At 45.2% G+C, this 27,205-nt stretch overlaps 2 protein-coding genes across 9 annotated transcripts in view; both read right to left on the bottom strand.

The window, feature by feature from the left end:
• The window catches only part of VPS8 (VPS8 subunit of CORVET complex), a 64,886-nt gene extending 47,943 nt beyond the window's left edge, over positions 1 to 16,943 (bottom strand). For both annotated transcript variants that reach the window (XM_058811936.1, XM_058811937.1), the window contains exons 1-13: positions 16,793 to 16,943; positions 16,059 to 16,127; positions 14,547 to 14,677; positions 13,037 to 13,130; positions 12,466 to 12,498; positions 11,051 to 11,105; positions 5,982 to 6,106; positions 4,452 to 4,538; positions 3,379 to 3,446; positions 2,646 to 2,799; positions 2,486 to 2,545; positions 1,604 to 1,711; positions 759 to 839 (exon numbers count right to left, since the gene is read on the bottom strand). In XM_058811936.1, the coding sequence (XP_058667919.1) occupies positions 759 to 839; positions 1,604 to 1,711; positions 2,486 to 2,545; positions 2,646 to 2,799; positions 3,379 to 3,446; positions 4,452 to 4,538; positions 5,982 to 6,106; positions 11,051 to 11,105; positions 12,466 to 12,498; positions 13,037 to 13,130; positions 14,547 to 14,677; positions 16,059 to 16,127; positions 16,793 to 16,900 (1,173 nt within the window). In that variant the 5' untranslated portion in view covers positions 16,901 to 16,943. The remainder of the gene's footprint in view (positions 1 to 758; positions 840 to 1,603; positions 1,712 to 2,485; positions 2,546 to 2,645; positions 2,800 to 3,378; positions 3,447 to 4,451; positions 4,539 to 5,981; positions 6,107 to 11,050; positions 11,106 to 12,465; positions 12,499 to 13,036; positions 13,131 to 14,546; positions 14,678 to 16,058; positions 16,128 to 16,792) is intronic.
• Positions 16,944 to 26,523: 9,580 nt separating this feature from the next.
• The window catches only part of ARMC8 (armadillo repeat containing 8), a 60,980-nt gene continuing 60,298 nt past the window's right edge, over positions 26,524 to 27,205 (bottom strand). For all 7 annotated transcript variants that reach the window (XM_058812624.1, XM_058812626.1, XM_058812627.1 and 4 more), the window contains one exon: positions 26,524 to 27,159. In XM_058812624.1, the coding sequence (XP_058668607.1) occupies positions 27,126 to 27,159 (34 nt within the window). In that variant the 3' untranslated portion in view covers positions 26,524 to 27,125. The remainder of the gene's footprint in view (positions 27,160 to 27,205) is intronic.

A 27,205-nucleotide genomic window follows, 5' to 3' on the forward strand; every position in this document is an offset into this window, starting at 1 on the left:
CGGACACATTTTATGAAAAATCCTTTTGTTAGGATTTTTTCTCCTGAGAAGCTGAGAGGCCTCAGGAACAAAATGTAAACAATAATTATCTGCTGCTGTGGAATGCAACAGGTGCATCTTTGATTAGTCTCATGTGGTTGTTTTTAATTAATAGCCAATCACAGTCCAGCTATCTCAGACTCTCTGGTCAGTTACAAGATTTTATTATCATTCCATTCGTTCCTTTCCTTGCTAGCCTTCTGATGAAATCCTTTCTTCTATTCTTTTACTATAGTTTTAATATAATATATATCATAAAATAATAAATCAGCCTTCTGAAACATGGAGTCAAGTTTCTCATCCCTTCCTTCATCCTGGGACCCTGTGAACACCACCACAACATGGCCACTTCACAACTGCATACATGCATGACTTCAAAGGCAGAGATAATGAGGGTCCTTCTGCACAGAAATTACATGGAATCCTCAAAGAAAACAGCTGTAGACAGATGGCAATCCACCAGAGCCCTTGTCCCCTTGGCACACAGTTTATGCTACAGCACACTTTCTATGCAGAGGTGTCAAAGCCAAGACAACTCCACCACTGTTCACAGGTGGTTACCACACTGTGCTGGTTTTCCACAGTCCCAAGTGTAAGGACATTTTCAGTTAGCTATCACCAGAAAAACACAGCCAAGAGCACAGAACTAAGGGCTACTGAGACATTTACAAGAAAACTAGTGCAAAAAAATTTAACCCTTCTGCAGTCCTGAGACTTACAGTAAAGTTGATGAGATCATAGTGCAGATGAAGCTGCCTCTGCTTTGTGACATGTATTGCACCACTATCATCTCTCTTGACCTGAAAGAGAAAACAAACAAGGCTGACTTAGACTCAGACTTCCTTGAGCTCAGCCTCTCAGTTCCCACAGGGCACCACAGTGACTCCAGGAATCTTGAGCTCCCCCATACAAGCATCTCAGCAAGCAAAGTTTAAGCCATGCATCCTTTTCTTTCTCCCCAGTTTTACCAAGAGAGATGAGAAAGAGGATTCAATCCAGACAACCAGATGTCTGGGTGCTTAAACAAAGCTCAAGGTCCAACATGATAGCAGAGTTGGAGAACAAACTTAGCACTCCAAAGCCAAAATGCCAGATTTTCAGAAGCCTTGCTCTCATACTGAAATCAGCATAAAATTGTCTCCAAACAATCGTATCTGCATGTGTAACTGCTGCAGATCTAAACAGCATGAGCACCATGCCCACAAGTTAGACATCAACAGGACTGAAAGATCTTTTCTTAGTGTTTTACACAGGTTTTTTCCAGACCCATGTTTTAAAGCAAAAACTAAGATGGTCTCAAATTCACATGCCCCAGAAAACAATCCACACACTTATATCTCCAGTAGAAGCACACTGCAAGTCAGTACTTCTGGAACAGGTAAATCCCATGCCTCCAGGCAAGGCACCACTGCAGCTGAAGAGCAGTGACCACCAGGCTGGTTTTCCCAGGCCAGTGGGAAGCTGCAGTTGTTCCAGCATGCTCAGCTATCACACTGTCACTGAGCTAGAGGCTCAATCCCTGACTGTGACCACCTGAAAGCAGCAGAGAACAGCCCAGGCTCACCAGAAGGAAGTACACGATATCTCCTCGACAGAAGGCAAGCATGGGGTTCACCGAGTTCTGCACAGCCACAAAGTGCCACGCCAGCAGGGGGACACTCGAAGGGTCCATCTGTCACACACAAAGCACAGCCACTGGTTAAGGCACACCCTCAGCTCCAGGACGTGGCTCATCAGCTGCTTCTCACTTCTGCCTGTGCTTGGTACACACAGGGGCTGCAAAGCAAACTCCTCTTTGGTCCAGTCACACTCTTGGAGCTCTTGGCAAAGTGGACACCCACACAGAACTCCACTGGTGTCTGAGCTACTCAGGGTAGATCCAATCCCACATGGATACATGAACTACAACAAGCTGCAGCTTGATATCCCCCTTGTCTCCATTTTCCTAACATAACCCATCCCACATCTGCCCCCAGCTGCTTTTACAAGAGGAATTAGGCCATTCACCAGTGAAAGTGAATATTCAAGAGTTTAGAAAACTAACTGTTTAATGGTCAAATTCCTCTTGGTTACTGTCCCTGTAATTAAGGGGCCTGTTTTATGGTTCTAATAGAAAACAGTGGCCCCAGTCCAAGGTGATTGTAGCCATAATCAGGTAACATTTCATCTGTGGATGCATACACACTGCAGCAGGAAAGAGAAGAAGCTGAGGGACTCCCTCCTGCTTATTTGAGAAAATCAGCATCTTCACAGAGGTACAGCTGGAAGCAGCTTTTTCACCTCCTCTCTGCAACAACCTCCACACATTAGACCCAAAGATTATGAATGCTATTTCACAGTGTTGTGGAAAGCAGTGGTACCAAACACCTGCTCCTGATCTCAATCCTTTCCTCCAAGAAAATGTTTGTACATAACCCAAAAAGCACCTGTTGGCTTTATTACTCACACGGCCATAGGGAAAGGTCATCCACACTTTCAGAGATGGCTTCAGGCCAATAACCAGGATCTTCAAGGAAAAAAAAAGAAAAATAAAATATCTGAGTATGCAGCAGAGAGCTTCTCCTTTGTGATCTCTCACATCAAGCCTCCCACAAGCAGCAAGTTACCTTGGTGAGGGAGGCCATGGCCAGCAGTGAATACTGGGTGATAGGATGGTCTCTCAAATCAACCTTTGCATGTAATGGCTCAATACAGCAAACTTCCCCCTTGGAGCCACTGAAGAGACACCGAGACTCGCACGTCCTCACTCCCATAACCCTCCTGCAAAGAGCACAGATCAGCTTGGTGGCAGCCCAACAATCTCAGGAGTGATCCTTCATAACCACTCCTTCTAAAAAGTCCCTTGCAGAGCTCCAGAGACCACTTCTGACATGAAACTGGAGGCAATCCCATACAGCTGCTCAGATACAGACAAGAATTCAAGATCTTATCTGAGAATAAGATTTGGGCAATTCCTGGACTTTGTCAAATTAACTGTCAATCCTGCCTCCTCCTGAAGAGGCCAAGAGTAAAAGGAGCAGCTACTGCAGGACAGCACTCACTAATGAGCCAAGATACAATGAGAGGCAGCACTTTCATGCCAGCAACCAAGAGCCCACCAGGAAGGTCAAGTTCTGGACAATACAGCGACACCTTAACAATTAAGGCTATCCTTTGCCTATTGCACTGCCACACAGCATCTTGCCTCAGCTGAGAAATTACATTGCAGCCCTAAATTACACCTTCAACAGTCAGGCAGTAACTTTATTGGTTTCAATGGGTTTTTTTCTCCCTAGGTTTTAGAAACCATGACCCAGAATTGGTTTCTTGTACTTTCTCTGGAGAGAGTTATTGTCTTACTTAAATGACAGTTCAAACACAGAGCCTCCGCTGTCATTGCAAATTGCGAGTGTCGGATCATCTGTAAACTGAGCAGAAAACAAGATTAAAACGGCCCTAAGAAATAAACTACAACAAATGGATATAAAAACACATGCTATGGCAGTACTAACACCACACAGAGTACAAGCAGTGCACCTACAGAAAGACACCTTAAACATACCAAGTTCAGACAATCACTGGGGGTTTTTTTATTATGTGCAAAAAAAAAAAAGCAAGATTTGTGTTTCACCTTCATTTCCCCAGCAAGCCCTGTTGCCAGACTCTGGTACCAAAACCCCACTACTTTATGCTGCAGCTCAGAACTGCAGAACATCAAAGCCTGAGCTGCCTCTAGAAGGGCTCTCAGCCTCAAACCCATGGGTTGGGGCCAGAGCTGGTGGATGGGCTGCAGCTATAGACAGACCCAAATCAGAAACATCCAGAACTTCTGAAGATACCAAGTAATTCAGAGGATCACAGTCTCCACTGGGGACACTTCTGGAAATGTTTATATCCAGAATCTGTAAGCCCACAAAATCTGAGGCTATGAGAAACAAAGCCAGGCACAAACTCAGATATGATTTCTGTGTATGACAATAACACTGTGCTGAACAAGAAGCAATAGATTATTTCTCTTTCAACCCAAAACAGTCCCAAAAAGCTATATGAAAAACTGCTTACAGAAGCTACTTTCTGAGTTCAGATTCTTTTTAAGTTGAAAGTTGGCAAGTCACGTATTCAGGTCAAAATATTGCACGTTTTACAGAAATGTGTTCTAACAACTAATTCTTCATACATTTTGGCACTGGAGAGAGGAGTTATAACAGACAACAACTGTTTGCTACAGTACAACTCACAGCCAAAACTATTATGTCAGTATACACAGTTTCATTTTAGAACAGAATTTCTGCTCATTTTTCTCATCCCTGGATACCACTGCCATAGGCAGTGTTAAATCTAAATCATGTTAAATCTAAAAGTACTACACAAGGAAAGTCACCACATCTGACTGAACAAAACTGGGATAAAAGTAGTAATTGAGTGTTTATTACCTTGATGTGCAAAATGGCTGTTCCTGGAGGGTGGGCATCTGTTATTGACCGCAGCAGCTTCCCACTGGCCAGATCCCACATGGTGATCTGCAAGCACACTGTGCTCAGTACACACTCACTGTCAAGGGGCTCTCTCCATCACCTTGTGCATTACAGTACAGCAACAAATTCCTACACTGACATTATCACCCTGGGTTAGTAGGGGTTTCATATCAAAGAGAAGTGACCTGAAATCTGTTCCTGTCCTGCTTCTCCAAGCATTTCACTTGTCTGCTTAGAGCTGACACCATGTGTTATCTCAACTCTGAATCATCTCCTTTTGGCCAGCTCTCCCCACCTGCCCAATCTCCCTCAGCTCACAGCTATCTGCCTGATAAGAACATTAAAGAGTGTAAGATAACTTTGTTACCACCCAACAAGTCAAATGCATTTCCCTGTCTCAGAACCAGTGAACAGGTGAAAAATCTCTGCTGACACCCCTGAGCAAAACTCAAGCATCTCCATGGCTAACATGAACCTTGTCCCTCCTCTCCTCCTGAGCTTGCTCAGCATGACAAGGCAGGTAGGAGAATAGACCTTGGCTTGTACTTAATATTAATTCAAGCATTTTCTCAGCTAAGAAGCAGGAAGTCCCAAACTGCTCACTGCACAACTGCCTGGAAGAGTTGAGATTACAATCTGAATAAAACTTTTTTAAGGGAAACAGTACTTTATGTGATCCTATAAATCATCTATCAATGCTTCTAGACCATATGTTCCATAGCTGTTGTTCCAAAATGTTTTATCTGAGCATCATTTAAAACTGGCTGCTGTCCTGCACTGATTAAGTATTTCCACATGGCCTGCAGCAAGCTGTCATTGAGTCCTACCACAGGCACAGGGGTGTGTTTCATCTACTATGAAGGTGAAAGCAAAGGGAAATAAATGCAAAAAGAAAAAGCAGCCTTCTTTGTACTTCTCTAAATGTTACCAAGGTGATGTCTACCTATTTTGGTTTAGTCTTGTTACTTTTGTTCAGGAATTGCTTTCTCTCCTTTGGTTCTGAGATAGGGCATAAAACCACAACAGGCTCAATCCCTTTTCCCTTCAAAAGCTATGCTACTTATGTCACACAAGTAAGGTATCAGCAAAAATTCATTTTGGGGTTGCATATGAGTTTCAAGAATTTGAAGTCATCACGACAGTGAAAAACAGCTTTAATTACCATGTACAGACCTCAGAGAGTGACCTAGAATGACTAAATTGCTTGTCCCAGTGAGCCACGGCACATTTTAGTTTAACAGGAATTGTGTCGCAATTAAATGAGCCCTTTGCTATATTCTGCATTACTCACTTCCTGCACAGAAACCTGATTCAGCAGGAATTGGCTGTCCCAAAAAGCTCTGGACACATCACGCTGTATGTGCAGCTTCTGAGCACCCAACCAGCCAACACACAGCTACAGACTGAGGGGCTTGGCTTGGAGCTGTTGGCACCTCCAGGTAAGCTCTCAGGACAGAGCACTGCAGCAGCTCATCCTTTGGGAATTACCTGTCCTTTTGCAAAGCCACAGAGCAGCCTGGAGCAGTCATTGTTGATGCTGAGAGCAGAGATGGCCCCGTACTGGGCCCCAACCGCGGTGCTGCCCAGACACAGCCGGAGAGCCTGGTTCTGATCTGGAGCAGAACAATTGGTATAAAGTTAAAGGAAGAGCAATGGTTAAAATGAACATCATGAAATAATTCACACATAAAATTCACCTGGGATACATTAACAATTCACAGACTTACAGTTAAGTTCTTTTAAAAAGGAGTTTACAAGATGAGAGCTCATGTTAGAACAAAAAGAGTGGGACACTGTCTTGCAGGGAAGTACAAAAATTATTTTTAGAAGTACAAATCAGGGACAGGAAATATGGAAATGCAGAGGTATTACATACTGAAAAAGAAACTACTAGAAAAATCAAATCAGAATCTAGCTTTTCTTTCACTATTCTACAACAGTGGTTAAGGTCTAGCAAGGAAGATGACAAAATTAATTCTACCTTCTGAGCCTTGTATTTCTGCCTTTGAACATCAACTACAAAACCCCAACAGAGGCTTTTGGTGAGTGCAATTTTATGTCAATTTTATTCTTATTATGAAATTTTACTCCTTGGTTTTGTTGCTAAAGGCCAAAGGCAGGAAGGAAAAGGCAGTTTTGTCTCCAAGCTGCACAGTTAAAACACCCAATGAGTCCTGGTGCACACAGCTCTTACTCTATAAAGGAACTCTCTCCCTGAGCCACAGGCTGCTGCAAAGGAGGTGCCACTGCCTGCAGAGCCTCCACAGGGACTGCACTGCTGCAGGGCCATGCCTGTCCACTCCTGCACACCACAAACCACAGGCACCTCTGTCTGTGCCAAGTTCTTGGAGGCTCCCAAACCATGAGAGAATCACAAGTGCTTTACAAGATGCTGCTCTTCATGAGTTTGCATGAGAATCCTCTGCCTGTCTTTGGTGCACTGCTGTTAAAAGCTAAGAAAAATGTCCTGGAGCTGCTTTTTCCATCCGTCTCTGCTTTTGAGCAAGGGAGTGAGAAAAGATGCTTTGTAAGAACTATTGGAATGGAGACTACAGGGATATGAACTATATCAGAAGCACCACAATAACACTGTGCAGGATTCACCTCGAGCAAGGAAGGGAAAGGACTGGATCCAGGAAACAGAGCTGAGCACCAGAAACACCCTGGAAGATGTGCCCAGGGCATGGGACATGGTTCTCCAAGCTGCAGCATGGGTGGGAACATGCTGGCTGTGAAACAGAGCATGGATGTATCCTACATTACCTGCCCAAAGTAAGGCATTTATCAGTCTGTTCAGACAGCTGAGAGTGGGAGTCACCTTTCAAATCCCATCTGTATGAAGAGGCAGGAGTGGAGTTCAGAAATAAACACCAGCAAGAACAGCTCAACTCCTGGATCACTCTAAAGCACTGCTCAGAGTGAGGAGAAAACATTTTTGGCCACGCTACCAGGACACACCTTGATATCACTGTGACAAGGGTGTTCACAGCATGGATCAGAACAGGTCAAGGAGAAAGAAGATGAATCATGAAAGATTTCCATGGAAATTCGGAGAAAACAGAGCTACAACTGGAAAACAAGTTTCACAGAGAGATATTCTCCAAATGGTGTCAAGATCCAAAGAAATAACAACTGTTCCCTGGAAATGCAGTTCATTTACAAAAATACAACCTGCTAACCATAACAATTTGTTTGAAAATAGGGGAATCATGCAGCTCCTTATATTAAAGGTGAATGACTTCATTCCTGAACTACTTTCCACTTCATCCTAAGCCTGTCAGTGACTCAATGAATAACCCGTTTCCTCTCAGGCATGAAAAAGGAGAATCCCCCACAGCTTTCTCTGAAAAGGTTGTATTTCTTTATACGTATCTCCACAGGAACTTTCAAAAGCCATCTTCTTTTTCCCTCACCTGCAATGTCAATTCAAAACAAACAAGGCCTCTATTGTATGCCTAAATTAAGTGATTTGTATGACCAATCCAGTACTTGTTCTTGTTTGCAGACAAAGGATGACACACAATAAGAACCATTAGACAAGATTTTAAAAAATTACTCAACTATAATATGGATGAAATTGCTTCCAAGGCAAATCAAGATCAGAAAATCAATGAGCTTCTACTAATAGTCTGGCAAAGTAATAAAAATAGACAAAAGCAAAAGGTTATAAAAGCTGATCTGATGATTTTCCAGACTTGCATTATCAGCTTGCAAGTAAGGCACATTAAGGATTAAATATAAAAAGCTTTTGCCAAATGCTTGAAACAAAGGTGGCTATCAACTGTCAAAAAATTTTAATTTTTCCATTTACATAAGGCAATTCTTCAACTGAAAATTTTCCAGCAGTAACTGTGCTGCTCTCAGAGTCTGAAGTCAAAATGAGATGGAGTTTAAATACAATTCTGCACATACAGAAAAAAGACAAGTTTGTGGATATGACAGAAGTAATTTTCCAAACCAAAGAAACCAGTATAGCACTGCAGAAGCTGATACTGCTCAGATCACCAGATTTTCATCAAGATCTTCTCCTTATGCCCTGATTTTCCTGAGTTTGAAAGGCTTGCTTGGTTTTCTGCAGAATTACTGACACACTACTAATTTTATTAGGCACAGTGCCAGGAAATGCTCTGGGTGGGTGCTGATCTCATGGAAGAGCCTTGTCCTGCCCTGAAACAACACCTTTACTAACAGCTATGGACCTGCTGCGTAGGACATGACAAAAATCATATTTACCTGCTCCTCTACTGTCCCTGCCTGGAGAATCTGGGAGTGTGCGGTGCACGTGCACCCACTGAGCAGCATCATCCACTGAGAGGTTGCTGCACTCTGAGCTGCCCCTGAAATCCTGGCACAGACAACATGCAACCTGGGCATGCAGGGACATGCACACAGCAGTGGTACTGTACCTTTGCCTTTCAGTCCACACAGAAAGGGCCAAAAGAGGAGAAAAAAAGCCAGAAATCAATGTAAGAGGAAGGGGTGAAGCAATGAACAGCACATATGTGACAATCTCCAAAGACACAAACTTCAGATTTTGCTGAGTGTCTCCTCTGGGTAATATTCCCCCTTCTGATTTATTCAAGAAATGATGCTGTGATGGTTAGTGTTCTACAACCAGGCAGTTTAAAAAGTGAGTTTATAAATTTGAACTTCATTGCATTGAAGACCAAAAAATAGAAATGTGAGAGGAAATAAAACTGGAAGTTCACTGTAACATAACTGGTAAAACTATTTTCACCCAGAGCAGTGTCTCCAGGCCTGCAGACATCCCTTCCTACCCTCTCTTCTGCAACACTTCCAGGATGTCAGACTTGGCATCTAATCCAACACTAACCCAGAAGGAAACTGCTTTTCAATATTACATGTGCAGCCTGAGAACTGCCCTGTGATAATGTTTCAGGAGTCAACAGAAGCATTCAAAAAGCAGAATGAAAGTCTCTCAAGTCTTCTATAATAACAACAGAGCAGACAAACCATGAGTACAGGTGGACTTGGGAGAAGAGACAAATTAGCTGAAATCAAATATATGAAAGAAAAAATAAAGTTTAAAAATGTATTAGTGACAATCAGAGAAATTTGTTCAACCAGGAAACGGATCTACAATTTTGCATGCAAAAAATATGTTATATTCCCATTGTACAGTATAAACCCTGCACACACCTTAGAAACCTTCAGGGAGTAAGTCTGACCCTAATTCACACATCTAGTAAAAAAAAAAAAAGTAGAAATATTGACTGGTCTACAGAAATTCAGTCTTGGTTTAAATTTCAGAATAAACCCAGGCCAGATCTCCAATTCCCTCTTTGCCCACAGCAAAGCCTCCTAGAGCCCTATACTGCCAGGTTTTCTCTCTCTTTAGATACATCTGAGAGCACTGGGATCAATGCCCAAGTTTCAGTTACAGAACTGAAGGAATTCTGCAGAGAATAAGTGTCCAGGAAGCATCCTGAAACAAAACTGGACACTGCACTTCCATTCCTCATCACTTTTAAATCACAGCACAGACTCACAGAGTGACTTCAGCTGTAAGGGAGCTGTGCATGGAGGTCTCTGGCCCAGCCCTGCTGCTCCAAGCAAGGTCAAAGAAAGCAGCCAGTCAGAGCCTTGAATTTTGAATATCCCCATGCAAAGAGACTGCACAACCTGTCTCAACTCTTATCTCATGCTTCAACCCCCTGAGGATGAAAATTTTTATCAGAGCTCCCCTCAGTGCAGGTCCAGTGCCTCCTACCCAGCACCATGGACCTCTGGGAGGGCTCTGAGGCTCTCTGCCATCCACCTTTCCTTCAGGGAGCAGAATTGTTTCAATACTGGATTAAGCAAATGGCATAAAATAGTTTAATGCCTAAATACCCAGGAAGGTGAGTCTGCATTGCCACAGTGTTTCCCATCTCCCTGGTACCTGTCCCCTTAACTTCTGGTCTCCAAGAATTTCAATCAGCATCAATAAATACATTGACATTTCTAAGCTGGATAAGAACTGGGTGCTGCACAGACAAAGGGCACAAAACCTGAATGTGACTGGGAACAGTTCCATAGCTGTTCTGGCCCAGCTGGGTAAACAGAGGCACAAGCTCAGAAAACCTTGTAAGAGAGTTTGGTGATAAGGGGAAGAGCAGAATGACAATCAAGGGAGCAGAGGGGCCTGCCTGGTGCAGGGGAAGGGCAGGGAAGGAAACACCCAGGGCACAGGTCTGCAGGCAGCCAGGGCCAGAAGCCCCACTTCCCAGGGAACACAACTCCCACAAAGCTGACACCTATTCAGACACGGGGCAGAAGGTCATTAGTGATAATGGCATAGAAAAGGCTCTTTAGACAATTCCCATGTGGTTAAATTTCTCCAAGTACCAACAACGCATAAGAAACATGAATGAGATGACAAATACTACTTCTGCTTCCTTTCTTTACTGAAAGAAAAACACATTTAGCACAAACAACATCCTAGAAGAAACCCAGCCTGCAGTTATAAATCAGGCTGGCAGTTTTTAGCTTGTGTTTGCATTTTTTTTTAAGATCACTAAAATGTAAAAAAACTCCAAACTTTATTTTTAACTTACCAAATATCAGTGCTAACCCATGGGATGTCCCCACTGCTATCAGATTTGATGCTGCCTGAAAGAGTCATACAGGAAGATTGAAAGCAGAAGAAACATCTTTCACAAATCCATCACTTATCAAGCAAAGTTTGGAAAAGGGGAAGATTTCAAAGGTTATAACTTTATCAACTTATAACTGACAAGCACAACTCCTGCATGAAGACAGATAGGTACTACACCTGAACAGCCATCACACAGATTATCTAAAGATCAGAGGGCTGCTTTTGCCTCTGCTGTTTGAAATTCAAACACTCAGAGTGGTACCCACAGCAAAATTTCATCTTTTAAATTCAGTCTCATTCTTCTGGTGTAGTTGCTGAGTATAAATACTTGGGATTTTATCCTAAATCAGCTGCCACTTCCACATCTGAACTCTTCTAAAACCCTGGCCAGTGCTGGTCTCCTGAAGCCAGAGACTCCAACTTCTTTCCATGGTGAATTAAACAAATCCTATTAAACATATCCTCAAAGATCCTACTGCACTTGCCAACTTGTACTCAATGAAATAAAACTTACTAGAAATCACACAATGCTGTAGATGTATTCATCTTGTTTTATTTCCTAACAAGTCTAAGTCAGATGAAAAAAATTCAAAGGCCTTAATGTCTGGATGTGTAAGTACAGGTTTTTATTCTATGTACATATCAGTTGCAACTTGTTTCTAGCTTTACTCTGCAGTCTTTTGTCTTAGAAGTGACAACTTTTTCCTTTTCTTTTTAAACAAAAATATATTTTTTGGGCTCCTGTTACTATAGTCAAAGGGACTGAGCACACCTTTAGTTCCTTTGTAAAACATTAAAACTCACTTCACAAGGGCATAATAAATATTGACTGCATTTCACCTCATTAAAATGCTTCTCTTCTCATTCTACTACAGGCAGTTTCACTTCTGACATATTTAGCTATGATGCTTGACTTCATGCTTGACTTCAAGAATTTTGATGCAAATTGCTAAGCAGGAGTATCCTTCAGACAGCCTTTTAGTTAATACTTCAGACAGTGAGACAGAGATTTTGAGTCCATCATTTGGAGCACTCTAGTTAAAGTTTCTATAAAAAATTTTCAAAGCAATAACTGGCAAAGAAGAAACAATTAGGGAAATTCAGTGTGTTCAACAGATGGAGACAGGTCAGGTGCTCAGCTAAGAAGCCCTGGTGAAGGTATAAAAAAGGGAGGGGGGGGTTTGATCAGCAGAGGGGCAGCTGGGCAGTGAAGGAAGGCTGGACTCTGCCCCCAGGGAGCTTTCAGGCTGCTCCTCCTACTCCTCACATTTGATAAGTCAAGGAAGATGCATTTATCAGCTGTCTTAAATACTGCTTTAACAAACTGGCATGAAAACTAAATATACAATCCTTGAAAATTGTGAGAGTACTTACAATTGCAGTGGGCAAGCCAGCATCCACTTTGTCCTGGGGAAACAGGAGAACACATGAGTGAGAGACAACTCCCAGATCATGCACATCTAATAATAAGAACTACAATACACAAAAAATCAACACCAGCTGCACTTTATTGGCCCCACCAGGGCAGACAGAGCTGAGGGAACCACTGACTAGAAACACCCAGGAATAGAGAGGAAGCAGAACATCCTGTAATTCCATGTGAAAGTTACTGTGCTCCTCTCAAAGAGCCATGTGCCTGTTGGAGGCATTGAGCAAACCCAGTTCCAGCACCTTCAAGCACATTTTCATGTCATATGAACATTTCCCACCAAGTTTCATGACATCCAGCAACACGAATCAGTGCTAAAAGTGACCCAGCACATCACTGCTGCAGCAAGTCAGCAAAGCCCTGATTCACTGCTGCCTAGAGACTACAGGTGAGTAGTGGCTGCCCCTAACATGGTGTTACACAGAACTAATAGTAGGGCCAGACAGGAGATCTCACACACACCCCAAAAGAGTTTCAGATTTTTCTTAGTGGAGGTGCCCAGAAGATGACACTTACTGCTGCAGACACTATTTGGGCAGAAATCCCTTTCAGGAGTGAGAGTCGGATCACTGATCCATGGAGTGAGAGAGAATCTGGGAGCTTTTTCTTCCTAAAGAATTAAGGAACAAACCAAAAAATATTAGAGCACAATAAAAGCTTGGAACTTTGCCTAACCCACAGCCAAGCCAGCAGGTAAATTCTGCATACACCTGTAACTCATGCAATTTCCATTCTTCTTCTGGGGGCCACAGAATGAGGTAAGACATGAGATAATCAGCAAAGCCTGCTCTGCCCTGCTGTGCCTGCACACAGTTTGGTGTTAACTCATCTCCTGGAGCAAAAAAACCTGACTTCCCCAAACAAATGGTCATTTTCAAGCACATATCTTCAAGCCTTAGAATTCACTAATACACCCTGAAAGCAGCACTTCAGCTCTTTCAGTGAGAAAGTTTAAGCCTATAAAGGTGAGTAACTATGGAAAAATGCACAACTGGAAAAGGCTCATTAGCAGAATACAGACCCATAGGAAAACTGGGTGTATGATAAAGAACAGCCTTCAATAAATACACAGCTCACCTGATATGAAAGCCTAAGTGCTTCTGTTTATGGAGAAAATGTCTTTAAAAACTAACTAGTGCAGGATCAGTTATTTCAAAACAGCTCTGGTAAACTCTAGCAGGCAGGATAGGGAAATTCCCCAGTAAAGCTGCAATTTTGTTGCAAAGCTCACAACACCAGAGAGCCAAATTCCCAAAACTACCAGGGAAACATTGGGTTCTTCTCTCTCCAGAGGTGCACAACCAAGCAGCTCCCACAGAGGTTCATCAAACATGTTGTTAGTAGCTGGTATTATGGCTAAGGACCCCTAACCATGGCAACCAGCCTTACCCAAAGGTGACAGAACACCTCCAGGTTTTTCTGCCTCATACTCTCTACTGGAAGAAGTTTAAGACACTTCAGGTAACATTTCTCTCAGTACAAACAATCTTACTTAAAAAAGAAGGGACAGAGTCTGTACACCACCCTACACCAACATAAACCATCAGACTTGAGAGTGTTTCTATGCTGTGCAACTGCTCATGGCACACAGGGCAGCCATGGCAGTGGCTCAGGCCATCATTTGAGTAATTAACAACACACATCAGCAATATCAGAGTTAATTATCATATATTGGATGTCAATATTAGCAGTCCACTCACAGAAGGGACAGCAGTTGCCTTTTACAAATACCCACCAGCTGCCTGCAGACTAGGTGAAACACCCCTTTGAAACATTTTCTTTTGAGTCATCATGATTCAGTGCTTTAAAGACTCCACTAAAATTTGGAGAAATTAAACTAATCCATCTCCCTGAAATGCCATTATTGCTCAAACAGGTCAGCCCTCAGTGCAATTACAAATCCCATCTTTGCCTATGTGATCTTGGAGGAATAAGTTCTGTGAAAAAAGGTGGATTTGTTTCCAACAGATGTAAGCAAAACCCCTTCACAAATGGTGTGACCTCCCAGGGCACGAGGCTGCAGTACCTTTTCAGGTGTGTCCTGTCCCCACTGTCAGAGCTGGCCACAGAAGAGGTGTCATAGGAGTGTGTATCTGTGTTATCAAGGTTCAAGAGAAAGGGATCCTCCAAAATGAAAGACTCTTCTTCATCATCAGTCTGGAGGGCGAGAATCACAGCTTGGTAAATGTTCAAAATGCACAACAGCATAACGGAAACACCAGCAAACAGCATCAGTTCAGCAGGGAAATGGAGAAGGAGTGCACAAGAAAGCCTCAGATTTAAAACCAGAACTATTTATTACTTTACTGGGCTGATTCTGTGGAAGAATTCCAGAATTCACAAAAATCACCAAAGTGGGCTGAAGAACAACTCAGCTAACCTTTCTTCCCCAAATATTTTGTACTCCATCAAAACTTTAACTGACCTGTAATAGAACTGCTTCCAAGTTTCCAAATTGCCAAGAGAAGGCTTAGAACGATCATCATCTACTCCAGCACTTCACCAAGTGGCACTAAGAGCCCAGAAGTCCCTCCAGCTGCCACAAGAGTTGATTTTGCTCTTTTCTCAGCTCTTCTGTTTGCAATCTCTCTCTCCTTTCAGTCTTAGCCTGGAATTTTTTATTATGGTTTTTCAAAAAGCCTTTCTCCCTGATGTGTTCTAAAAGCAGTGCAGCTCCTATTGGTCTCTCAGCACAAAGCCAGAGGGAGCAAACACAACCCCCCAGCTATTCCAAACAAGCAGGGAGCAGAGCAGCTGCCCCTCATTTCACTTACACCTGGCAGCCCTGTGCTCATTAAGCAGCTCTTTCTGAACTGCAGCTGTTTGTCTTTTTGGCTCAGATTGTCCTCTGCTAAAATCCATTTCAGAAAATGTTTTGCCAGTCATTCTCATCCTACATTTACTGACATACTGTAGTAAGACTGTCTGCACTGGTATGTATTTTCTTCATTATTACCTCTCAAGTTTAAGACTTGGAATCTACTCCTCTGACATGGGTGTCACTGCATGTCCTCACAGTTTGAGATAACACAAATTTACTAAACTTCCACTACTCAAGGCACCAATGGAAAAAGGACATAGCTACCCCTACTTCTCCTCTTGTTTCTAGCCTGCCTCTGTTTGGGACACCTTATGTATGAAAGGAACAACACAAACGAAGCTGTGAAGACTCTAGCTCTTATCTCCTCCCACAACTCCAGAACTACTCTGAATACTCTGCAATTACTTTTAACTAAAAACAGCTGTTTGGTGACCCTGACCTTTAATAGGCTGTCTAGACTTCAGATGACTCTCCAGATGAATGTGCTTGGACTTGATGAAAACATTTTATGCTGCAGCTGTAGATATTTAAATTAAAAAAAAAAAAACATATCACACACTGTAGAGCAATTACTCCACTGAGTATGCACCTGCTAGCTATCAGCATCAGGAAACCATGAAGCTGTACAATTTTGTTTTCCAGGAAAAACACAGTAAGCGTGGAGAAAAAGGAGCATGTGCTGCCTTACCCGACTCCCCTGCCCAATGGTTCACTCACCTCATTTAGGATGCTCTCCAGCGTTGGAGGGGTATCAACTTGAGGAATGTCGAATTCTTTGTCGTCAATCTGTACATCAGAAACCACAGCCTGAGTTTGGGCTGCCTACTCCGCCTTCCAAACCGTAACTAAAGCCACATAAAAGGCAGCTGAGCACACACGCCTCTGCCGGAAAGGAGCAGAGAGCTCCGAGGGCAGGCTCACACACAGCTTCACCTGACTGAGTGAGGATATTTCCCTCTTGGAGGCTGTGTGAGACTTATTTCCAGAAACAGTCATAGAATACTTCTGCTATTCTGAAAATAAACACGCTATTGCATTATAAAGGGTTTTGCAGCAAGAGTGAAATTAAATTACTGACTCCGTACCTGCTACATAAGGCACCCGCCATACAGAACTGTGGGGGTAGTTGTTTTTTCCCTCTATACGGCGAAACACGCGAAATTTACGTAAATAACAGTGTCACCATATAGGAACCGGGCACAGATGAGCCTGGGACGGCCCCGCCGAGCCTCCCTCCCTCCCGGGTTCCTGAGAGGCCCGGCCCTCCCTCGCAGAGTGTGAGGGGAGCCGCCGGCGCTCCCTCCCTCCCGGGCCGTGTGAGGGCTCCGGCCGTCCCCGCGGTGCCTCAGGGACCCTCCTCAGGGACCCACCCTCGGCCCTGCGGGGAGCGCCCGGGCAGGCACAGCCCCCGCGGCCCGGCCGTGCCGCCTCCGCGGCGCTTCGGGACGCACCAGCTCGCTGCGAGAGTCCAGCTCACGGTCGAGCTCCGCCACGCTCAGCCGGTGCGCGGGCGGCTCCGGGCACGGCTCGGCCTCAGCTGGCTCCAGGGCCGCGGCCATGGCCGGGCCGGCTCCGGCGGGACTCGAACCCGCGGCCCGAGCCTCCTCCCCACGCAGCCGCAGCGCGGCGGGGCCGCCCCCGCCCAGCCTTAAAGGGGCCGCGCGCCGCAGGCGGGGACCGGGGGCCGCTGAGGGACGCCAAGGACACAGAACTAGTGCTGCTGCCGCAGGAAAACCTTGTATTTATTCAAAAAGCACGGATCTGCTCCATGGCTGTGGTTGCCATCCCGGACCCGATGGGTGCGTCAGCCTCCGAGGGAAGAAAATGAAGGAAATTTACAATAGGCGCAGAAAGGAGAGGCAGAGACCAATATCCCCCACGCCCCTTCATCCCATGGTGCTTCAGCCAAAGCCAGCAGCGTTTTGCTTCGATTTCCGATATTCTGGCGCCTAAAATTTGGTGTGGACAGGGCCAGGATGCAGCACTGTCCTAGCAAAGCCAAGAAAAGAATTTCCCTTTTAGGAGAAGATGCAAAAGCCTTTGGGAATTCGTGGCCAATTTTAGATAAGGCAGGAGCTGGTGTAAGCAGATTTGGAGCCCAAGCTTTTGTGCTTTCTTTTAAAAAGCACCTGAAAACAGAAAGCCATGTGGGGTCTCCAAGGGCCCTCCAAGGGCAGGGTGGGGGCAAATGTAAGATAAAACACATTGGAAAGATAAATACTCCCAGTTTCACAATACCAGACACCCAAACTATGGGTATATTTCAAGGTGACTCTCCCCGTGTGCCCAGGTGGAGGAATGGCCCCTCTGGTGTCCCCACAGCTACACCTGTGCCTTGCCTTACCTGTTAGTCCTCCCCATTGTTCCTCCTGCTCTCTGGAGAAGGCTCTGTCTGGCACCTGGCAGCAAGAGCACATGGATGGGACAGGAGCACCCCACACCTCCCCTCCAGGTGAGCCTGTGCCAGGCAGGGCCCCATGTCCCAGCTGCCCCTGAGCAGGAGCAGCCCAGCCCTCCTGCTGTCCCGGGCCAGGCCAGCTCCCAGGGACAGCAGAGGATCTGCCTGTCCAGGGTCACCTGCTGAGCTCTCAGTCAGTGCACAGCAAGAGCTGGGGGAAAAGCATTCCCAGGAGCAGGCCAGCAGAGAGCTGCAGGCTTTAGAGATGCCTTAGGAACAGCAGCTCACACAGAGGTGAGAGTTTTGCTCCTGAGAAATGTCATTACTTTAGACCACACACACAAAGCCAGTGCACATCTACAGGTGTTGAAGCTTCAGTGACCCATTACCACCACAGGCTCTCCTCCATGGAATCCCTTCCTCTCCCCTGCCAGCTGTTTCAGGATGGTCTTCTGCAGCAAGGGTGCATCTGCTCCTCTTACAACAGCCACTAATTCTCCTCCCTGGAAGGTGTGGAAAGCAAATCAGTCAGCAAGTGCTCAGGTTGTGTTCTCTGGGCTCTGGAATTCCCCACAGCAGCACATCACCCACACTATATGTATCCTCCTCCCCTCAGAGCTGCTCTGCTCCACAGCAAGAGGGAAACCTTGGAACAGCCTGCTTTGTGCCTTCTCATCAATCTCAGGACGAAGCAATGCAGATTGTGAGAGGAGTGAGCTCCTGCAGAAGCAGCAGGCTTAACCTGAAGGCTCCACAGGGCAGCACACTGGCTGTATATTCTTATCTGCACAGCATTTGATTACCAATAGATACAGAGCAAATAAAATTGTTCCATAACATGTTAAAGAAATAAAACATCCTCCCCAAAGGACCATTGTTCCCACCAGCAGGTCACATTTATTGCTATGCAACCACTGGGAAAATATTTTCACTCACTGTATAAAAGAGAAAGACAGGCTCACATTGTCCTCTGTATTTTTCCAGAGCATCAATGGAATCAACTTCAGCCTAAAAGGAATGTAAAATAAAATAGGTGTTTCTAGAAGAGCATTTCTGCTCCAGAGGGCTGCACACATGAGTGCCTGGACTCAGACACCCTCACCTGGCTGGTGCTCACCCCTCCCACACAAGAAAATACCTCTGGGCCCCAGACTTAGGGGACAAAATGACACTGGTCAGAAGCAGGGGCACAGCCAGCTCACAGCTCACTTCAGAGCCTGAGCAGCAGGCAGATGTCATCTGCAGGAGCAGCACTCCTGTGGGACAGGGATATCTATTCCCAGCAGCTTGCCTGGGTGAGTCCCAGAGGAAAAGCCTGAACAGTGAATTCAGGGCTCCTGCCCATGAGGCTGAGAAGTGCGAGGAGGAGCTGCAGTGGCAGCAGAGACAGGAGCTGAGCCATGAGAAACCTCACTGCCCCCAGCTCTGTCCCCAGTCCAGAGCTACCACCAGCCAGGAGAGGCACCAGAACACAGAGTCACCATGGCTGAGGCAGGGAGGGACTTGTGAGGGGTTCCAGTCCCAGACCCTGCCCAGGGCAGGGCTGCTCTCAGTGCTACAGGAGGTTGTGTCAGTTTTGAGCTTTTCCAAGAATCAGCTTTGCACAGCACTCTGAGAACTTGTCCCAGTGTCCTACACTCCCACCTGAAACTTTTCTATTTATTTGGACCTTTCCCTGCTGCAGCTTATCCCATTATCTCATGTTGCTGTGTTTCCCTGACAGACATCAGTCTCTGCCTTCTCCATCCTCCCCCCACTGGATATCTGTCCCTTTTCCTCTCCAGGGTGACCAAATCCAGCTCCTTTAGCCTCTCCGTGTACATCAGAGGCAATGTGTTAATGCCTCTGTCTAATGTAACTTGCTTAAGTAGAATCCTAGAAAGCATAGAGCAGTTGAATCCTGAAAATCCTTAATTATATGAATTCTTGTAGATATACCCAAGGCCCTGTATGTGGCAAGTTCACTCCCAGCAGCTGCAACTCCTGCACTGCTATGGTTTGGGCTAAATATTGGAAAGGGAAGTGATTTCAGCCCTTGGACCTCAGCTGATTTCAGAGGACTGGGTATTTCAAGCAGTGCCAAGTGAGATCTTACCACAGCAAAATACAGGAGATCACTGCAAACTTCATTCTTGATTTTTTGGAACAGATTCACTACTGGTTTGCATGGGCCACACCAGGCTTGATACACATCAACGACTGCAAGCAGGAAAATGGGTCAGAAGGAGACACAAATGGGTCAGGTTAGACACAGACCAATACACCACGTGCTAGAAGGGCTGGATTGAGCTCTGAACTGGAAACCCTTGCAAGGTTTGAAATGCTGCATCAGAGAACAGAATTACATTACAAAATAACAAGCTGAGAATGATGTGGAGGAGTCTTAAGTAGAAACATGGACAAGGCTGTGACTTTGGAGATAGCAGACTTCCCAGGGAAAACTGCTGCAGAGGTAGAGCACATGAGGTTTTTCCAAGAACCTTGGGAGCCAGGGCTGTTCCTTGTGCTGGGGACAGTCCTGTTCCAAGCAGTGGAGACTGGACCAGCACTGCTTGGATTGCAGGATGACTGTCCCACATAAATGAATGTCCCACAACCTCCTGCTGGTCTCAACTTGGTTAGAATATTTTTTTTCTTCCATTCAGGGTAAGGGGAATGGAGAGACTGACTAAATAAACACCCTTAACACCAGTAATTCCTAACAGTCCTGGCATCCTTTCACCACAGAACAAGAACAATTCAGTGTGCTGACCAAACCCCTTACCAATGAGTCCTTTGAGACACAGCACTTCTTCCCAAAGCTCCTGGCTAGTAATGTTAATCTGTGTGGAAAATTGAAAAACACAGTAAAAGCCACAGTAACTCATCAGGTACTCCCAGGTGCTGCAAACATATTGACAAACCACTCCAGAGGGACACACCTGCCTCAAGAGGCATTACCTGAGCACTCAGGAAACTCCTCTGGCTGTGGTTCTCTCACCTCTGACCAGCTGTTCAGGATGTCTCCCAAGGTCCAAGGAAAGGCAGAGGGAAAGGGCAGCAGCATCCAGCCAAGGGCAAGTCCTCCCCTGTTTAGTTTTTAGTGGCACTACTGGAGAGGGGGCTGCCTGGGGGTCCCAGACTCAGTTTGCAGAGGGTTTTTCTGGGGGTTGGCTGGGGCTCCAAACTGGGATCCCAGACCCACAGCCCCCTGTCAGGGTCTCCATCTGCCTGCCCAGGGTTCCAGTTAACCACACCTCATTCAGGCCCAGTCCTCACAGGCTTTATGAACTACCTGATTCTCTAGCAGAAGTTTCTCACCTTGCCTGCACACAAACTTCACTATTTGAGATGTTTCAGCCTTGATAAACTAAACTAGCAAATACACAATTTCCACGGTGTGTGGGCATTAGAGGGTGGTCTGAACCCAGCATGTCCTTACCTGAATTCCCTGCTGTTACTAAAGACTTGCAAAGCACAGTGAGCAGAGAACACAAAGTTTTAGGCTGGGAGGGGCCTGTGGAGTCCTTCATCTAATCTCCTGCACAAAACTCAGCATTAGATCAGCTTGCTCAGGGATTGACCCTGTCAAGGATACCCTAGACCATTCCACACACAGCACCACCCGCTCTATTATCCCACACTCCCAATACTGTTATTAGAAAGGATATAAACCTTAACATTTCCCCCATTTTACAGGACTTGCCCTTCAGGATGCACTGAGAAAAACACAGGAAATTACAATAAAAAAGGCTTCTGGAGAAATGCAAGATCTGGTTTTGTTCATCCTGAACAATGAAGATTCCTGACTCCTTCCTCAGTGGGTATCATCAACCCCAGCTACATTGAGACTGCAGTGGAAGACAGTAACTTGCATCAAGGCCAGCTATTTCACAATAATTAACACAAATAGGCATTAAAGGGCTGCTAAAATCTCACCACCAAGAATTGCAAGAGTGGAAACTCCAGTGCAGATGAAATGCCCTCTCCCAGGTGTTCAGAGCTGTGTCACTGGGGGTCACAGAGGGCAGTTTCTCCAGGGCCTTGTCTCACTCAGGGAACAGGGAGCTGTTCAGACACCTCTGTTTATTTGCCTGTTCAGAACATGACCCCAAGCTTCATTTTCTCAGAGAACACCTGCAGAACTACAACATTTAATTATTTAATCCTAATGCTGGGACCACCCTCAGACTGTTCCATAGAATGCTAACGAGTCTAAATGATTTATGACAGTATTTTGTGATAATGAATTTGGCCATAAGTTCAAATGCTGGCACTCTTCAAGGTGCTTTGCTAATTTGGATGTCCTGAGGCTGCTTGGACTTGGCTTTTCTCTAAAAAAGCAGATCCCTTCCAGGACATCCCCTCATGTCCTACACAGTTTCAGCTTTCATCTGCAGATGTAAAAAATCCCAGATGTGCAGATGTAGACTCAGATTTCCCTTCACTGCCAATGGGGCACAATCTAGTTGATGTCAAGTTCCCCATCCCACAGGAACACAGCTGGACAAGCAGCAACAGAAACTATTCCTACCTTCCTAAAGTGCCCCTTTCCTTGTTACACATGTTCACATTTCCCTGTTTAAACAGTGAAGAAACAAGATCACAGAGCCCACAATATCTTTCATTATTTCTCTCTTGTGAAGACTGAACTGCTGTCAAGATTTGAAGCAGACCTGCAGAACCCATTTTTGCTTTTCAATATTTTTGTTGTGAGTTTTGAACTGCTCTTAGAACCCCCTTCTCCCCATGCAGTAGTTATAAAGCATCGCTAGGTCACCTGTGCAGTGTAAAAAGGAAAAATTCCTTTATACATCACTGTGAAAATAGATTGTTCAGCCTTTGAGTCCTTCTTGTACCTTCTGGTTTTTCTACCTTTACAGCAATCTGTTTGAATACGTGACCTGGTCAGAAATGTCCAGAAATTCTTGCCATCCAGGACATGTGCCAACCTCAGTTCTCTACTCCTGAATGTCCTCTGAGCTATCATCTCACAAAACAGAGGTATTTTGGTCTCTGACAGCAGCCAAACCTGTGCGAGGCCCCAACAGCCCCAAACACAACCTGCAGCCCTGCAGCAGCTCCCTCTGGCCCCCACAGCCCTGGGGACACGTGAGACCTGCCAGGTCCTCCCATGCATCCCACCTGCCTCCAGGGATGCCTCTGCCCCACAAGGACCTCACAGTGGGGCTTTGCCAGCAGAATCTGAGACACTCTAAGACTGAACTCCATCATTTGCACTTACTGAGAGTTTACCAGGTCTGCTAAAGGCCTGGCTACTACTGACCTGCAGCACTACCTCCTTTTTCTTTGCAGCCATCCTTCTGCAGGAACAGGGTCCTTTGAGCAGCTGCCCCAAGCACAAAGTGCTACAGATGGCTTCTAATCACCTGGATCCGAGTGCTGGCCAACCTGCACCACAGAGAGAGCTTTGTACCTGGCTCTGCTGCTCCAGCCTGGGCACAGCCCCCACAGCAGAGCTGCAGTGCCCCAAACCTGGACTCACCTTTGCTCACACCTCCTCCAAGAGCTGAGGTGCTGCTGTGGGGCCTGAACTGCAGCTCCCTTCCAGGCCTTGTGCAGCAGCTGGCAGGATCCCAAGGCTGCCATGGCAGCGCTGGCATCACCAGGGCAGTGTCAGCCCAGCCCAGCTCCCTCCCTCCCCCAGTGCTGCCTTCAACTCCATCTCCCCTGGGACTCCTGGAGCAGCAGCTGCAGGTGGAGCCTTTCTGCCTCCTGTGCCTGCCTCACCTGCCCAGCACCCCCAGCCCAACACTCACCCTCCACTCCAGTCTTCCCACACCTCTCTCCTAAACTGGGGGCTCAAAGCAAGGCATGGATCCAGCTGTCACCTCGCAGCACTGAGCAAGGGTGTCCCCCTCAGGAGAAGCTCAGGTTGTGGAGGTTTGTGGTTTTTGTTCTTCTCTGCAGTGAGAGCAGTGCCAGTGCCCAGCACTCCTGGTGATGCTGTTTAGGCAGCTCTTTATGCTTTTACCCCATCCCTTCCCACACCTGGGCACACTGGGCTGCAGGGGCACACCTTGGAGCTGCTTCTTGTCACACAGCACACAATGCCTGCTGGCCTGGTCCTCCAGCTGCTCACCATCCTCCTGGCTGAGGATTCAGGTTTTGGTGCATCAAGGCCCTCAGAATGTCTCTTTTTGTGGCAATCAGCCTGCAGAAAAGCCCTGATGATTTTGACCACCACTTCCAAACTGACGGCTCTTGTGCTCACATTTCAGGATTACCAAAAAAAGCCCTTTTAAAGCCATTTTTTACGCCTCAAGAACCTAATATCTCAGGCACCTCAATTACTCCTCTGCCTGCTGTGTCACTGCTTCAGCAGTTTTGTGGAGGCACAGCATCCACAGCAATAGGTAAAGTCTGTAAATTTTAAAAAGTATGAGATGTTTGCGTTTAGAATATCCTGGCACAAGCTGCTTTACACAGGTTACTTGGCTTCTTTCACTGCCACAATGCAAAGCTGTGACTGCAACAACAGCCACAAGATGTTTTGATTTCTTGTGTGGGAAAGACAGTCCAAACGTGGAATGAAAGTGGTGGGAGAGCCAAGGGTACCATTGTCTGACAGCTGGTGTCCCAAATACCCTGCTCAACTTCACTCTGTAGCAATGTGTAACCTCTGAAAGGAGGACTCCCATCACTAGACCCATGTATAAAGAGAGGACATACTTCTCAACATCCATCAGAATGGCTTTTCAGCAGAGAAATGGCCCAAGAACAGCAGAAATCCTGGTGATTCATATGATGTCCGGACAAACTTTGCTTTGGTTTTGTAAGCAATCCTGGAATTCACAAGCTGCTGCTACCTCATTAAGCTGGGAAAGCTCTGGGTGACCAGGAAATTCTGTCCCACTGTGACTCTCGGGCTGTAGAGAAGCTGACATAGAAAGCTCTTATTTCTTCAGGAAGCTGAGAAAAATCTAGATGTTCTGGTAAAGTTCTTTTTATTTACAGTATTCTTCTTTTTGTACATACCTATAGCAACATCAAAAATTATTCACAAAGTTTAACTGAATGTAAAAATGTTCTCATCCAACAGTTTGTCCTCTCTATACCTGTGGAAAACGTCAGCTGTTCTCATGCAGCAACAAGATTGTCTGAGCATTGATTTTTAGTTTTTCTGGCAGAATTTTAGGAAACCACCTCAAAAATTGTACAGAGATACTTTTACTCACCTTTTTTCTGAACACCTGTAGGCACCAAAGTTCTATAGAAGCAAACTCACATTTGCTTTTAGAAAAGTGAGTAGAGGAAGGATGAGAAGAGATACATAAGAACTCGAGCTCCTAAACACAGACAGGAGTGCAAATGGAGCAGGGAGGTGCCCACTGGACAGTTTTGCATTTACAATAACTGCCTCAACTTTTGTCTCAGTTCAAGCAAAAATATATTTGATTAAATTTTATAAACAAGAATTTGCTTCTGAGGTACTGAGATTCAACAACTTCTCACATATCTTTACTTTCCCTTTTGTTCAACCCCCAAAGTCCATCATGAAACATGTGCAGAAGGACATTAAAAACTGCCAGTCACTTACTGCAATGCCTGGGGGGAAAGTGTCAGGTGCTCACTTTTATTTGTCTTTGAAGTGGAAGAAGTTACATGAAATGAAGATATTCTCCTTTGCAACCAAGTGATAACAGTTATCTGATATACAGCACATTCAAATTCCAGGCCAAACTGTGGTCACATTTTCTGACACAAAGAGTTACCTTGGAAAAAAAGTAAGGCTGTCATCACAATTTGACCTTCTGATTAGAAATAAAAGATTTAGATAATTATCAAAATTGGTTAGCAAAGTTACAGACTTCTCTTCTTGCTGCAGCCTTCCTGAAGCTCAATGTAAGAGAAGAAGGATTTGGTTTAAGACATTGGCTGCAAACTCTAGTGCCTGTTAGTGCTATGTAAATTCAGTGTCTGGAGAGTCTGACTATGAACTGTGGTCTAAACTGAAACCAGAAAGGAGACCTGGGCAGAGTCAGAGCCCTGAACTGCCTGAGGGCTCTGCCATTCCAGCCTGACCTCACACAGTCCCCTTCACTTGCACTCGTGTTTCCCCCGCTCACTTGCAGGCACCATTTCAGGAACATCTGGACAGTCCAGGCTTCTGGATGCAGTCACACCCCACCAATTATCCAGCAATCTAATTCCATGCATGTGTGTATAGCTGCATATATACAGAAAATCTGGAGCAACATTACTGAGTATAAAACAAGACAGAACCCTCAGTTTTTCCATCCCTTCCCCAACTTAATGCACCCAGTTGATCATTTGTGGAAACAATTTGGAAGTCACTTAACTATTTGTGAAGATAAAGGATGCAAAACAAAAGCAATCCCTTAATCCTGCTAGCAAGCTCTTTCTAGTCTCTGGAAGGTGTAACTTCTGTGACACACTGTTTGCTCCACTGATACCAGTGATCAGCAAATCCTTCTGACCATGAATAAGCCAATCCTTCAGCAATTAGCTGAGCAAGTTCCTGGCTGGCAAAGCAAGAGCTTATTCCTGCTGATCTTGCAGCCACCTGCTCCTTTCTGAAAAGCATCAGTCATGCTAACCTTGAAGTATGAGCTTGTTTTCTAAAATTGCAAAGAAACCCAAACCCAGTCCAGCTGGCCCATTCCATGGATTTGAGCATGCCATGGATACCAGGTGACATTGTATTGTGGCAAAGAACTCTTGGACCTTGTCAGTACAGAATGTGCTGCTTGGAATTTGGAGTCTATTGTCTCCCTCTATTTTTCTCTTTAAAAACAAAGTATAATGTAAGTTAAGCTGAAGTTCAGAAATGCATATATTTTACTTAAAAACATTCATCTCTTCAAAATTCAAAATAAACTTTATGGGATACAACAGTTTGGTTTTTTTTTTAAATAACATTTCATTCAAACGGTATATAATTCATTGAAGTATTCGTACAGCAAACAATGGTTAACCCTTGAAAACCTGTAGAAAAAGATTTTCACACAAAAAAAAAGGAAAACCAAAAGTGAGGTCTCACACCCACACACTCAGCCCAGCACACACACGCACTCGAGCACCCACGCACCCACACAAGGCTGCAGCAAAAGCAGAGAATTGGAGGCCCAAAAGGAAAACGATGACTGATTGTTCTATCTGAGAGTCCAGGTAGCTCAGGAAAAAAAACCCCAAAAAACCAAAACAGCCCCCCCACCCCGAGTCCTCTGAGTAAAGAAACTACCTCAAGAAAATTCTCAAGTGCACTGGAGACCTGATCATTCAAACTGTTTCTGCAAAGCAGCTCCCTGCACCTGAGAAAAATGCAGCCCAAGGTGACTTGTGCAAATATAAGGAGTCAGGAGTATCTCCTGCTATTCCTTAAGTAGACATGAGGGGTGTCCATAGATTCAATTAGTCTTTGATCATGCAAGGTACTGCTGGAGTGCTGTCTTCGCCCTGCAAGAAAGAACAACCCATTAATTACAGGAATCTGGCTTCAGCA

Source organism: Ammospiza caudacuta, chromosome 11 (assembly GCF_027887145.1).
Source record: "Ammospiza caudacuta isolate bAmmCau1 chromosome 11, bAmmCau1.pri, whole genome shotgun sequence".
Classification (NCBI taxonomy): Eukaryota; Metazoa; Chordata; class Aves; order Passeriformes; family Passerellidae; genus Ammospiza; species Ammospiza caudacuta.